This window comes from Colletes latitarsis, chromosome 2 (genome assembly GCF_051014445.1).
Source record: "Colletes latitarsis isolate SP2378_abdomen chromosome 2, iyColLati1, whole genome shotgun sequence".
Lineage (NCBI taxonomy): Eukaryota > Metazoa > Arthropoda > Insecta > Hymenoptera > Colletidae > Colletes > Colletes latitarsis.
The window spans coordinates 20,441,987-20,456,470 of NC_135135.1; the positions used below are offsets into that span (position 1 = coordinate 20,441,987).

Below are 14,484 nucleotides of genomic sequence, written 5' to 3' on the forward strand. Positions count from 1 at the left end.
AATCATCTTCATTCGCAATTATAATAAACTTGGTTATACAACATTGCAAAAATCTACTTTTTTCCTCGCTCGAACCACTGTGCGCTGTACAAATTAATACGAGCTGACCATATTCCCAGCAGTCTAGAATTACACTGTTGCGCAACGTCTTAAACTGGAATCCTTGGACAGCTGTAACCCATATTCGTTTAGATCCCGCCAAGATCTTTATATTAATCTGTTGCTCGCCGCGGCTCTTAAGAAGCCTATGGTGATTCTCAGGAATGTTACTATTCTCTTGTAAATAGGAGGGTGTTCGAGGGGGTTGTCAGAGTGTCGGTCCCAACAGGAAGAGTCTGTCACGACGAGCCTCGGTTGCGGCTTCCGCGTTGTTTTAAATATTCTCACGAACGAATTAACGCGTGGACTCGTAAATGTTGGCCCGGTGGCGTGCGAACGAATTTACAGAGCCGCGTTCAATTCCACGGGACACGCGACGCCCGTGAAGGGGCGTCGCTGCGCCGTCAATAAAACGCCACTGCGTCGTCTATCTGTCTCGGCGTGTCCATCTGGCCGTCTATCGACGCGCAACGGTGTCGAAATGACAGCGGCCGGTGACAGATCAGGTCCAGTTGCGGCGGGCAAAAATATGGCGGTGAAATTCCGGCTGACCGCAAACGCGCGCCACCCCTACCGAAATTGTGATGTAAACCGAGCCGGGCCGCGCCGCGATAAACGAGAATAACGAAAGTGTCGCGCGAGTTTCGCGCGTCCACCGAGTTTATTAAAAAAAAACAGCGAGGAAAAGTTCACCGACGCTGTGCTCCCGTCTCCAGGCGCGTCAAAGACATTGTTTAATAATGAATCGGTAAGGGATCGTAACTCTCGTCTTTGACGTACGGAAAGTAACCCATTCGCGATCATTTCGGTGCAAAGTTAGTCGCTGGAAATTTGGTTCGTTTAGTCGTGCGTGGATGTTGTTACGTTCTCCGACGCGAAATGCAAAATTTGTCGAGTTCGTTTCGTAAGCAGAACTGATATTTCCACGCGAGGTTTAATGAAAAATTACAAATCCACCCGCAGCGTCCGAGTCCAGGATTTTGCCTTGCGATTAAAACTCGTTCAACGCTGGATTGCTTCCGGGCCGCATGAATAATACCGGTAGCAATTTTCCCCGGTAGCGTTTCATCGATTTAAAAAAAAAAAAAAAAAGAAATAAACGCCGGTATTCGTGTAAATGCGGATACGATAAATTGTTGATTCCCTTGTACGTGCTAAATTCATTTAAAGTCTTACGATGCCTTATTCGTATATGCGAGGCAACGAACGACTATTAACAAAGAGTTTTTAATTTGAAACCAGAGTAAGGCTGCATACAGGTGCAGCCGGGCGGACAGTTTTACGCGAAACTACCTGTGAAAAAGAGTAACAAAAGCCGATGGTTGGCTAGGAAAAAATCCTCTGTCTCATCGCGGCCGGCTCGTCAGCCAGTTAATTGCTTTTTAAGTTGTGGTAATTCGCGGAGATCGTGGTACGCCCGTGGCTTTTAAACTGCGAATGGCTTTCGACACCTTGGCCGGGCTCGAGCAAACCAAATCCACGGTTTGCTGAACCGTTAACGCGTCGCACGACCGGCTTCTTATTCCTTCCATGTTCTTTTCTAACGTTGCGCGAGGATTTTGAGCCGTTTCGCGTTTTCCGTGTTCCCCGTTGCCGATGGTCGATTAGCCCCTTTATCGGTCGAAAATTTCTTTAATTAACGCGAGACGTGACGTTCGCGAAATTCGCGGGCTCGAGGTTGCGGCCGGAGAATCCAATTTCAAATTAATTTTTTTGCACGCTCGACGCATTCGCCGGGCTCGATTAACCGAAGACCAATTACGCGAGCTTTTACTAATAAAATCTCCTTTGAAATTCCACGTCCACGACCGGTCGTGAGTTCTGGGCATTTCGAGCGAGCAATTATCGTTCTGTCGTCGCGATGGGTTTCGCATTGAAGTTCGTACGACTTCCAGGTCGTTCGAAGCGCGGGCGACTTTGTTAAATTACTGAAATGGACTTTGCAGGGTGGAGAGCAGACAGATTAACGCTGGTGCGCGCACGATCGATTGCGACGATCTTCGATCCATTTTGGAAAAGACGCGGGTTCGAGAACATCTTTGCGCTATACAGGGTGTTCGGCCACCCTTGGGAAAAATTTTAATGGGGGATTCTTGAGGCCAAAATAAGACGAAAATCAAGAATACCAATTTGTCGATGGAGGCTTCGTTGAAAAGTTATTAACAATTAAATTCAAAAATTTCAAATCGTTCTGGAAAAATTATTTTTGGTTGCGGGGGTCAATTACAATCATTTTTAGTGAATAGACATATATTCGAAATCCTACTCAGTTTCGAGAAAAAAATTCGAGTAGGTGATGAAATTTTTGGGTGGAATTAAAAAATTTCAAATCGTTCTGGAAAAATTATTATCGGTTGCGGGAGTTAATTACAATCATTTTTGGTCGTTACACATACCCTTGAAATTCTACGCACTTCCGAGAAAAAAATTCCTTACAGAAAATCTAGTTAGGTGGTTGACAAAAAAAAAAAAATTTCAAATCGTTCTGAAAAAATTATTTTTGGTTACGGAGGTCACTTACAAGCATTTTTAGTGAATAGACATATATTCGAAATCCTACTCAGTTTCGAGAAAAAAATTCGGGTAGATGCTGAAATTTTTCGGCGAAAAAAGAATTTTGCAAATCGTTCTAAAAAAATTATTTTCGGTTGCGGGGGTTAGTTACAATCATTTTTGGTCGTTACACATACCCTTGAAATTCTACGCACTTCCGAGAAAAAAATTCCTTACAGAAAATCTAGTTAGGTGGTTGACAAAAAAAAAAAAATTTCAAATCGTTCTGAAAAAATTATTTTTGGTTACGGAGGTCACTTACAAGCATTTTTAGTGAATAGACCTATCTTCGAAATCCTACGCACTTTCGAGAAAAAAATTCCTTACCGAAAATATAATTTCTGGCCAGAAATGACTGACCGAATTTTCAAGTGAATCTTTAAAACGTCATAACTTCTGAACAAATTGGACGATTTTAATGTTTAAAAAAGCAAACTACGCGTATTTTGATGAAGAATATGTACAAACCGTAAAAATATTCAAAAAGTTGGTCCTTGACCCCGCGAAATGAGAAAAACCACATAAAAATGGTCCAATTTCCAAATATCCGTAACTCCTACAGTAGTGAATATATTTCAATGAAACTTTCCGTCGAAATTTTATCCGTACACGGGGGTCAATTACAATCATTTTTGGTCATTACACATACCACCGAAATCTTACGCACTTTCGAGAAAAAAATTCGCAAAGGTCTGAAATTTTTCGACGAAATTAAAAAATTCTAAATCGTTCTGAAAAAATTATTTTTGGTTGCAGGCGTCAATTACAATCATTTTTGGTCATTAGACATACCCTCGAAATCCTACTCACTTTCAAGAAAAAAATTCAGTACAGGCGGAACTTCAAACGTTAATAACTTTTTAACAGAGCCTCCATCAACAAATTGGTATTCTTGATTTTCGTCTTATTTTGGCCTCTAGAATCTCCCATTAAAATTTTTCCCAGGGTTGGCCGAACACCCTGTATATTCTCCGGGGTGCGAAACAAAATGCGATTCGCTTAATTGTAAAAACAAACGAGCCGATCTCCCGAGTTGATTACGCGTGCGTTCGTTGCGCGGTATCCATCGTATATTCTCTCCGCGCGAAGCACGCCCTTGCGAATAATTCTCGATCTAGTATTTTTGCGATTCCCTTGCGTGCGCATAAACGAATTCGTCGAGGCTGCGCGAGGGCCTCTGTTACGATAGCGCCGTCATTTTGTTCGTTGCATCGTCGCGTATAATTTTCTAGTCTTGTAATAAACCTCGGTGTAGCGTGGTTGAATCGCACGCGAGTATGGTTAATGGACGATTCGACTCGAAAAATGGCGTGCTGTTTCCCTGGTGTGCACGATGGATCGAGAGTTTGGCTGCTCCGGGCAACGATGGGAAAAGTTGCGCGCGTACGGAACGAACGAAAGACAGAGGCCTCGGGCCAGCGAATACGGAATGCATTTGCCAGATTAAAACGCCATTGAAGTGCATCGAGATGCCTGTAAATATGCTTGCAGACGAAGGGAAGGTGAGAGGGGGAGAGAAAGAGCGCCGACTGAAATTGGATTCACGATTCCGCGCGAACTCAGACTGTACAAACGTTTCGCCAAGGTTCTACGGTGCGCGCAAACATCGGAAGAAAGATGGGTCCATTCGGAGGAATAATCAGGAAAGCTCGCGTAATCATTTCGCGACGATCGAGTAGTCTCTGAGCGCAATCTAACCGGAGCTGCACCTATGTAGTTCCGCCCTTTAAATCCGCGCACGTGATGCATCCGACTAACGACCCACTCGGGGAGCCAAAACGTGTCTCTTGAATTAAGCACCGTTCGCCCGTACATTTCAAAGGGGATCTGAAATTACCTCCACGCGATGAATAATTCAGATAACGAAATATATTTGTCCGAGGAATTTTTGCTGGTGTATAGACCGCGCTCGAGCCGATTCCTCGCCGCAGGAGTTCCTCTCGGTTTCTCCGTAGAAACGTTCCAATGAAAGAAATTGGTCGAAACGATGGCGAGCCGTCTGCGGGGGAAACACATTTCACGAGGCGACGCGACGGTCTCCATTTTCGAACGGTCGCGTAATTAAATTCCGCGGCCTTCCATCGCGAACGACACCTTTCCACCGATCGTCGCGTTTATCGTCCGCCTCCTGTTCGCGAGAGTCGACTACCAAGAGGCGAAAGGTGTGGTGTAGGTATCTTCTCGCAGAGAAACGTTAGGTCAGCTCCCAGGAGGCACCGAACAATCGAACGAAAGACGATGTTCTTCCCGAGAAAACTTCTTGGCGTCGATTCTTCCCGATCCGTGTCCTCTTTGCCCATCTCGATGAATCATTTTCAATTTATTTCCCTGGTTTTTGCAGAAACGCCGCCCCTTACGAAACTCGAACGAGACTCTTTGAAATATTCGATACAGAGCGGAGCACGCGACCCGGGACAAAGGTTTCCATCGTTGCGGGGGAGGGGATCAGTGGTTGATTAATGGAGTTCTTGCTGCGACCGATGTACAACCGACGGATAAAAATTAAAGAGAGGGAGCTCGGTGGAATTGCAACGCTTCCGCGAAAGTACGATCGATTAATTGGAGTTGTCGAGCGTCCTGATCAGCCGCTTGTCGTTCCCGTTGTTTAATCGTTTTTTGATGGCGGTTCGAAACTGCTTTTCCTACCGGTCGATCGATTCGTCAATTACGGCGACTCGTTGTTAGACTTGAATTCCTTTCGTTCGTTAAACCAACACATATTCGACCGTACATACTTTGGAAATTGGATGCAGAGTTCGCAAGTCCGTCGAAATTTTATCCGTACACTTAATCAAGATCGAATGCTTTGCCAGTTTACGACTTACAGGGCCATTTTCTACGGGAAGCATAAAGTTCTTAACTTACTACGGGATTCCTCGACGCGATTTCCGGCTCGAGGGATCCCGTAGTCCAGTGGTTAAAATGGTAGAAAAATCTGCTAGAGTACAAAGAGCTGTAAATAATTGGATTATTAAGCTGTTACCGTAGTATCAGGTTTGTGTTTTAAATATACCCGATCGGCCGATAAATCGCGCAACCGATCATTTCTCTCCCGACAAGCTACAACTGTCGCATTTGTTCCAGGCTCTTTTCTCAATTCGCATTCCATGTTCACTGTTACAGACTCGTAAACCAGGCATACACGTACGCTGCGCAGACAAGATCGATACAGGCGATAGGGATAACGTTCGAAAATCGTTCTGGCCAGGAAGCATCGTAACTTTACATCGTCCCTAATTGACAGGCTGGAAGAGGGCCGTAGGAGCAGAGGACCGAGAAGAAGGGACGCGATACGCGTACATCAAGAAGAAGGAGGGGGATAGTACGGCGGGCGAACGTGGCGGAGAAGGAAAAAGTCATCGGGGGGACGAGAGGGGGAAAGGGGAGAGATCTTGGTTCGAAATTTACGAGTGAGCAGGTTTGCTTGCACGTCTAGGAGCCAAGCTCTGGTATCTTGGGGCGGTCGTGTGCACCATAACAAATGGTCCACCCGTAAAACCGGCTTACCTTGGAACGACACCGGAAGTAGACGCCGGATTTCCGTGATGCGCCGTGGAAGATTCGCAGACGTTTTAGCCAGGCGAATATAAAATTCCGAGTTGGGCTGCTGGTATATCGACGTTTCCCACGAAAACTTTGAGAATCGTTCGGAATCCCCTCGACCAGGCTATTTACTCGTCTTCGTGGACCTGATTCCTCGGAATCGCGATATGGTCTCGAACGAGCAACGCCGGCAACGAGCGTCCTGGATCGTTACGCGAACGTAACAATGTCGCCCGCTCCGTCGTGGCATCGGTGAAAGATCCAAGCCCTGGATCCGATAAAAATTCTCCCAGATGGGTTAAAAACGATCGCGATGGACAGCGCGACCCTGTGCTGCTGCTCGCAAAATGGTGATCGTGCTGCCCTCCTGGAAACGCAACAAGTGGCGATCTGCTCTTTATTCGTAAACTATCATCGATGTCGTCCGACAGACGGGACAAGGGATTCGATCCAGGACCCGGTGTAACTTCGATCTGAGGATCGAACAGAGCGAGAAGATCGCCTCGAAGCAATCGAGGCGCCCAGTCCTAACAAGAAAACAGAAATTTACACGTTCGAGCGATCGTGACAATTTTCTCGACAAAAGAAACGCTCGCGACCGAACGGAGAGGTGCTTTTTACGCGAATCCCGTTGTCCCAGGCTCGCTATTGACCCGCGAGGAAGATACGTTCGGCGAAATACGGTCCGCGACTATGAGCAGAGCCGAAGCCTGGCGAAAGAATCGCGAAAGAACTTTACAGGAGCCACGGACGACTGGATTTGCCGCGTTTCGATCGCGTTTCCACGGACTGAGAAGAAAGATCGGAGACTAATCTGAGAGGCATCGCGCGTCGTCGGATGAGACGATGGTGATGAAGATTTCCGCGGTCGAGGCTGGCGTTCCTTTATTAAGCGTCGTCGGTCCCCGCTGCGTCGTTAAGCAGGCCACGGTCAAGCGATGCGTCGCGGCGCTACTCCTGGTTTCAGTCGCCAGCATATTCTATTATACGCACTACATCATCAGCAGTCCATTAGCAAGGTGAGCTTACCAACTTTTAGTATAATTTTTATTTTTCAGAATTGTCCAACGGTACTTGTTCCGTTGAAAATTTTCCACGATATCGGAACTCGAACGATAGGCGTTTTACCAAAAATAACAGTACGGTCGCCGTAAAGCGTATATCGTTCTCGTGGATTCGTGGAAATTCTGAATTAGCGCGTTTCGAAATCAGCGGGAATCAAATCAAATTAAACGCATTTCGATGAAATCATTTACGATCGATCACTTTGCAAAGCCAGACGACAGACCAGTTTGCGCGTATATAGTTAGCTTTCGCTTGTTCGCGAACGGATTGCTTGTTTGCAGATGCAACGTAGAATTTCCCTGTGCTACGTTCGTGTTTAACAGAGGGGACACGGCTTGGAAAAATGACTTTTTCGTTACTCCCGGCGGACTAAGTGAAACGTATAGTTGGCGAAACCTGCAGAAACAATTTGAACGTAAATATGTCGCAAATATCGTGACTCGTTAATCTGATCGCAGAGTTTCATGCCTGCGGGTAATAAAATTATGTTTGCCACACACGGAACGGCCTGTTATGCGTAATAGATGAGATACACATACGTAACGGAGACTTTCGCTAATTGCCTAAGAGCAATTTACGAACGGGCCGCGGAATAAGAATTGCCAAACAACTCGCGATAATAAAACGTACCGCAAAGAATGTTTCGAAAAATTCAACGAGCCGGAGACGTTGCATAAAATTTGAATTTAAAATCGTCGTAATGTTATTTCGAAGCGAGATAGAGAGGCGACGTAAACTCGAGTTGAAGTTTCGGCTTCAAATATGCACGAAGCAATTTCCTGTCGCGGAATTTTCGGCTTCTTTCCCGTCGCTTCTTATCCATTTTTACGGATGGCACGCGAACCGAAAATTTGGATCAGGAACATTCGACGCGATACGTTAGACCGTTGTTTTCTAAACGTTGTGATGTTGCTGTCGATCGATCAGCGCTACGATGCACTCTAAAAGCTTTAACGGTAATTGCGAGTCGGCAGACAATGAACGCGTTAGAAAGGAACGTTTCCGGAGTCTAGCAGAACTCGCGATACAACAATCACGATACGGGATAATCCCGTGCTTTAGACAGGATCTAGGAACGGACGTTGCGTTTCCCTTAATGCAACCGGTCCAATTCCAATTTTACCCGATTTTCGGTAGCGTTCCGTATCGTGTTTGTCGGGCTGTGCTAGGGCCATAGTTAATTAGAGAAGACGAATAACCCCACAGGCCGAATGGCGACCGGCGAACGGAGGAGGCGTTCGCCTCGACTCGATATGGCCCCAATCTCGCTCGTTCGGATAACCAGAGAAGGCAATGGGTTCGCGAACGCCCTCCATGGTCGTCGATTCCGACTTCGGAGCGTGTATATACGACGTCCTCGAAATCCAACGTTATTTCGTGGCAGCGTAATTACGTTGCGCCAAATTGTTGCTGCCAGTTGTTTGACTGCGCGCGGTTTCCTCGGGGACCTATATCTTAATTGCGCGGTAATATTACCGAGCAAAGCGACGGAGAGTTTCTGGTCAGGATTCAAAGTTAATCACGCCCCGGGATGTGTTTGCTAATGATCGCGACACGATGTTGGAACATCGCGTTTCTAATCAAAGCCCTTTTCTCAATGTTCCTCAACCTCGATATTCGAAGGTCGCGAAAAGGAGGTCTTGCTTTGCGATCCAGATTGTGTATCGTATCCGCTGTAACTTACTTGAAAAATTAGTTATATTTGTGAAGATGTTACCTCCTAAATGTCCCGTATTTTAAACGGGTTAAACTGGAATCAAAACTATACAGGGTGTTCAGCCACCCCTGGGAAAAATTTTAATGGGAGATTCTATAGGCCAAAATAAGACGAAAATCAAGAATACCAATTTGTTGATGGTGGCTTCGTTAAGAAGTTATTAACGTTTAAAGTTCCACCAATACTGAATTTTTTTCTCGAAAGTGGGTAAGATTTCGGGAGTATGTCTATTCACCGAAAATGATTATAATTGACCCCTGCAACCGAAAATAATTTTTCCAGAACGATTTGAAACTTTTCAATTTCGCCGAAAAATTTAGGCACCTACCCCTGTCGATTTTCCTTAAAAATTCGTTTTTGATTTTTCATAATTTCGCTTGGCGTCCTACAGAAAAGTTGTTTAATACTTTTTTGTAGATACCTATGGGCTCTACTTCAGAAAAAAGTTTCATTGAAATATATTTACTATTATAGGAGTTGTGGCTGTTTGAAAATTGGACCATTTTTATGGGGTTTTTCTCATTTTAGGTGGTCAAGAAATAACTTCTCGAATATTTTTAGAATTTCTACATATTCTACACTAAAATACGCGGCGTTTGGCTTTTTGAACATTAAAATCGTCCAATCCGTTCAGAAGTTATGGTGTTTTAAAGATTCGCATGAAATTTAGGGAAAGCATTTTTGGCCTGAAATTATATTTTCGGTAAGGAATTTTTTTCTCGAAAATGGTTAGGATTTCGAGGGTATGTTTATTGACAAAAAATTATTATAATTGATCCCTGCAATCAAAAATAATTTTTTTAGAACGATTTAATATTTTTTAATTTTGTTGAAAAATTTCACACCTTCTCGAATTTTTTTCTCCAAACTGGGTAGGAATTCCGGGGTATATCTATTCATCAAAAATGATTATAATCGACCCTTGCAATCGGAAATAATTTTTTTAGAACGATTTGAAAATTTTTTTTTTTCGCCGAGAAATTTCACCACCTACCCGAATTTTTTTCTCGAAGAAGGGTAGGATTTCGGGGATATGTGTATTCATCAAAAATGATTGTAATTGACTCCCGCAACCGAAAATAATTTTTCCAAAACGATTTGAAATTCTTGAATTTAATTGTTAATAACTTTTTAACGAAGCCTCCATCGACAAATTGGTGTTCTTGATTTTCGTCTTATTTTGGCCTCTAGAATCTCCCATTAAAATTTTTCCCAGGGGTGGCCGAACACCCTGTATATGTGTTTTTCGTTGTACACGACTGTTAACATCGGCAGATTGCGTCGATCGTCTACTCGGATCCTGATAATTGATCGCATTTACCCTACCAAAACCATAGATACACAAGCCTTTCTGTTAATTGATATAGTGCTTTGCCCCGACGTGGATCAATCTTAATAGGTAACCTATGACCGTTCTGCAACCAATTGTAGGTTCAGGGTACACCGTCGTCAATCACGAAACCTAATACTCTCGCGTGGACATTGACATGTAATTTCACATCGAGGTTGCCGGACCACTGGTCTGCCGCTATACCCTTAGAGACAGACGCTCGATGATACTCGGAATCTCTCCAAACGAAACAGGCCCAAGTTCCGCATCGATTACGATGGAAAGCGTCTACTCGAACGATCGAACATTTTTCGAAGTTCAATCGAATAATATAGCCAATGCGTATGTGTTCTAAATTGTACCATACGAAAGGCGCGGTATATTTATCAGTTCGGATCGATAACGAATGGTGATTGCTTAGACGGAATTATAGTTTCCTAAAGGCTAGAAAGATTTATAGCTCTACCGTCGTTATCGCGATCAGGGAACACGTTGCCTGTCTCCGTTTAGCTTTCGTGCCTGGGAAAATTGATATGCCCAGGGTGATCTTTTCTGACGCGATTTCTTCTTTTGTAAGCGATTCGTACTTTGTCGATTCGAAGTTTGCACAAGTTAATTCCGTTATGATCGAGACGAAAAAGTATACGGTGAATAAGTGTCACCCTGAGAGTATCTGCTTCGGTGTTATCGGTGGAAAGTACACGTCAAAAGGAAGGGAATCGGAAGAAATTCGCTGGTTGATCGTTTATTAGGACGTGTACTGTGCTTTGCACCGAGTCGAAAGAAGCACATTCTCGATCGTGGGACGCGAAATGCGGCCGGATGTTTGTCCAAGGTCCAATCAGCGCCAATTCTTCTCCTCTCGAGCAGCCTTACAGCGGCGCTAAGCTCCAACTGCAGACGCATGTCGTCGTCCCTTCCTTTCTGGCAGCCACGCGCCTTCTGCATGACGCATCCTTCCGAGGTTGTCTTCGCCCACCGACCTTACGTTCAACCAACTCCAAATTACACGGTGAATAGGAAATGTAGACGTACGGTTTAACATATACAGCATTCTATAAAATCGGAAACGAGGAATTGCCAGCATTGTGGAAAAGAAATATTCTGTCGAAAATTCAATCCTCTTTTTACGATTAATATCGCCGAGTAGACGTCTCCACCGAAGAACGCGACCATTCTACGCGGATTTTCTTAAATTTCTTCGTACGGTTTCAGCGAAGGAATTTGAAACAGCATAAAACATAGTTTTTACCGACGCTCGAAGCACGCAAGGCTCGCGCTTGCCAGAAAATGTTGCAACATCGTTTTAGGTACGAGCATTCGCATCGGGGAAGATATCTGCATCTTATATTTGACGCGAACGTAATTCGAGCATCTCGTCCCTCGAGCACTAGCACGAATCGTGCACTTGCGAGGGTAGAAACTAGTTGAATTATCCAAAAATTGCTACGCGTCTCGCAGGACTACTTTATTTATATCGCAATACAGAGTATCGTAATTTGTGTTATCTAATTAGCAGAAATCGGGTAGGCAAACTGGAATATAAGTATCACAAAGGCGTATTAGAAATCGCGTTAACGCATCCATTCTCGCGATACATTATTCATCGTGCTTGTTCGCCGGTAGAAGTTTGATTATTCCGAACATCCGTCTTGTCAAGGCAATATCAACTTGTGTAAACTTGGAGCATAAACGTCTACGGAAGACCAAGCTCACCGAAATTTTCAACTTTTCGAAGTTTCGCACGCCTACGGAGATCTATGTGTATCTAGTCGCTCGCGTAGTAAAATGAAACGAACAACATTGTGGAGCTGCTGTTGCACGGTCGACGAACGAAATTAACACTAAACCTACCGACATTTCATGTATACCCATTCTTACCATGACTGGTCAAATGACTAGTCTTTCTTTTTCTGTTTTACGAGGCAACGTACTTATAATTCTTGCATTATGTGTATAGTTACGTTAGTGATAGACGCGTTAGACGGAGACAACGATAGTCGAATTAAGAAAAATACACTTATAATATTATTCAGGAAGATGAAAAGAACCACGAGGCTGAATTTATCGTTTAGCTTCTGATTTATTTTGTGTGGAAGTTTTGCCTCTTCTAATGCTGGCTCAGTTATGGAGGAATCATTAGTTTCGAAACTACACGCGTCTAAAGTTTTAGTATTTTTAATGCACGTTGTTAGACTGTTGTAAGGCAAACTGAAGATTCCCTCCTTTCGTCTTTGCTATACATACAGGGTGTTCGGCCACCCCTGGGGAAAATTTTAATGGGGGATTCTAGAGGCCAAAATAAAACGAAAATCAAGAATATCAATTTCTTGACTGAGGCTTCGTTAAAAAGTTATTAACAATTAAATTCAAAAATTTCAAATCGTTCTGGAAAAATTATTTCCGGTCGTGGGGGTCAATTACAATCATTTTTGGTCATCACACATACCACCGAAATCTTACGCACTTTCGAGAAAAAAATTCGAGAAGGTGTGAAATTTTTCGACAAAATTAAAAAATTTCAAATCGTTCTGGAAAAATTATCTTTGAATGCGGGGGTCAATTCTAATCATTTTTGGTTATTAGACATACCCCCAAAATCCTACTCACTTTCGAGAAAAAAATTCGAGAAGGTGTGAAATTTTTTCGACAAAATTAGAAAATTTCAAATCGTTCTGGAAAAATTATATTTGAATGCGGGGGTCAATTTTAATCATTTTTAGTCGACAGACATACCCCCAAAATCCTACTCACTTTCGAGAAAAAAATTCGAGAAGGTGTGAAATTTTTCGACAAAATTAAAAAATTTCAAATCGTTCTGGAAAAATTATATTTGAATGCGGGGGTCAATTTTAATCATTTTTGGTCAACAGACATACCCTCGAAATCCTACTCAGTTTCGAGAAAAAAAATTCCTTACCGAAAATATAATTTCTGGCCAGAAATGACTGCCCGAATTTTCATGCGAATCTTTAAAACGTCATAACTTCTGAACGGATTGGACGATTTTAATGTTTAAAAAAGCAAACTACGCGTATTTTGGTGGAGAATATGTAGAAATCGCAAAAATATTCAAAAAGTTGATCCTTGACTCCGTAAAATGAGAAAAACCACATAGAAATGGTCCAATTTCCAAATATCCATAACTCCTACATTAGTGAATATATTTCAATGAAACTTTCCGTCGAAATTTTATCCGTACACGGGGGTCAATTACAATCATTTTTGGTCATTACACATACCACCGAAATCTTACGCACTTTCGAAAAAAAAATTCCTTACCGAAAATCTAAAGTGCATTAAATTCGACGAAAAAAAAAAAATTTCAAATCATTCTGGAAAAATTATTTTCGGTTGCGAGAGTCAATTACAATCATTTTTGGTCATTAGACATACCCCCGAAATCCTGCCCACTTTTTAGAAAAAAATTCGAGGTGTGAAATTTTTCGACGGGAAAAAAAAATTTCAAATCGTTTTGGAAAAATTATTTTCGTTTGCAGGGGTCAATTACAATCATTTTTGGTGAATAGGCATACCCCCGAAATCCTATCCACTTTCTAGAAAAAAATTCCTTACCGAAAATCTAATTAAGTGCTTAAATTTGACGAAAAAAAAAAATTTCAAATCATTCTGGAAAAATTATTTTCGGTTGCGAGGGTCAATTACAATCATTTTTGGTGAATAGACATACCCCCGAAATCCTGCCTACTTTTTAGAAAAAAATTCGAGGTGTGAAATTTTTCGACGGGAAAAAAAAATTTCAAATCGTTTTGGAAAAATTATTTTCGTTTGCAGGGGTCAATTACAATCATTTTTGGTGAATAGACATACCCCAGAAATTCCACGCAGTTTCGAGAAAAAAATTCAGTAAGGGCGGAACTTTAAACGTTAATAACCACATGTAGAAATTAACATGTTGCGAAGAAAGAATCAGTAGTGGACGATTCGGTAGGTTTTACAAGCAATTCCTCGCAAGCTCCGCGCGGCCCCTCGAGCATTCCAGCGTACTTTTCGCAGACGGAATCGGCGCGTAATTGTGCCACTCTTAAGTAAAAACGTGTCTGTGTAGTTTGAGGCGCGATTTCTGGGTCCTGTCGCGCATTTTCTCAGCTTTTTATCCTCCGTCGAATGTAGTCGTCTACGCGCGTCGCTCGCTAGTGGAGGAAAAGCCTGGAAG

General features: G+C 43.1%; 1 protein-coding gene across 4 annotated transcripts in view; it reads left to right on the top strand.

The window, feature by feature from the left end:
* Sfl (N-deacetylase and N-sulfotransferase sfl) overlaps positions 1-14,484 on the top strand; it is a 231,922-nt gene that overhangs the window by 162,097 nt on the left and 55,341 nt on the right. For 3 of the 4 annotated variants that reach the window (XM_076780407.1, XM_076780416.1, XM_076780398.1), the window contains one exon: positions 5,776-7,214. In XM_076780407.1, the coding sequence (XP_076636522.1) occupies positions 7,042-7,214 (173 nt within the window). In that variant the 5' untranslated portion in view covers positions 5,776-7,041. Of the gene's footprint in view, positions 1-5,175; positions 5,198-5,775; positions 7,215-14,484 lie in introns of those variants that run through there. The other variant, XM_076780426.1, reaches the window with a different exon arrangement.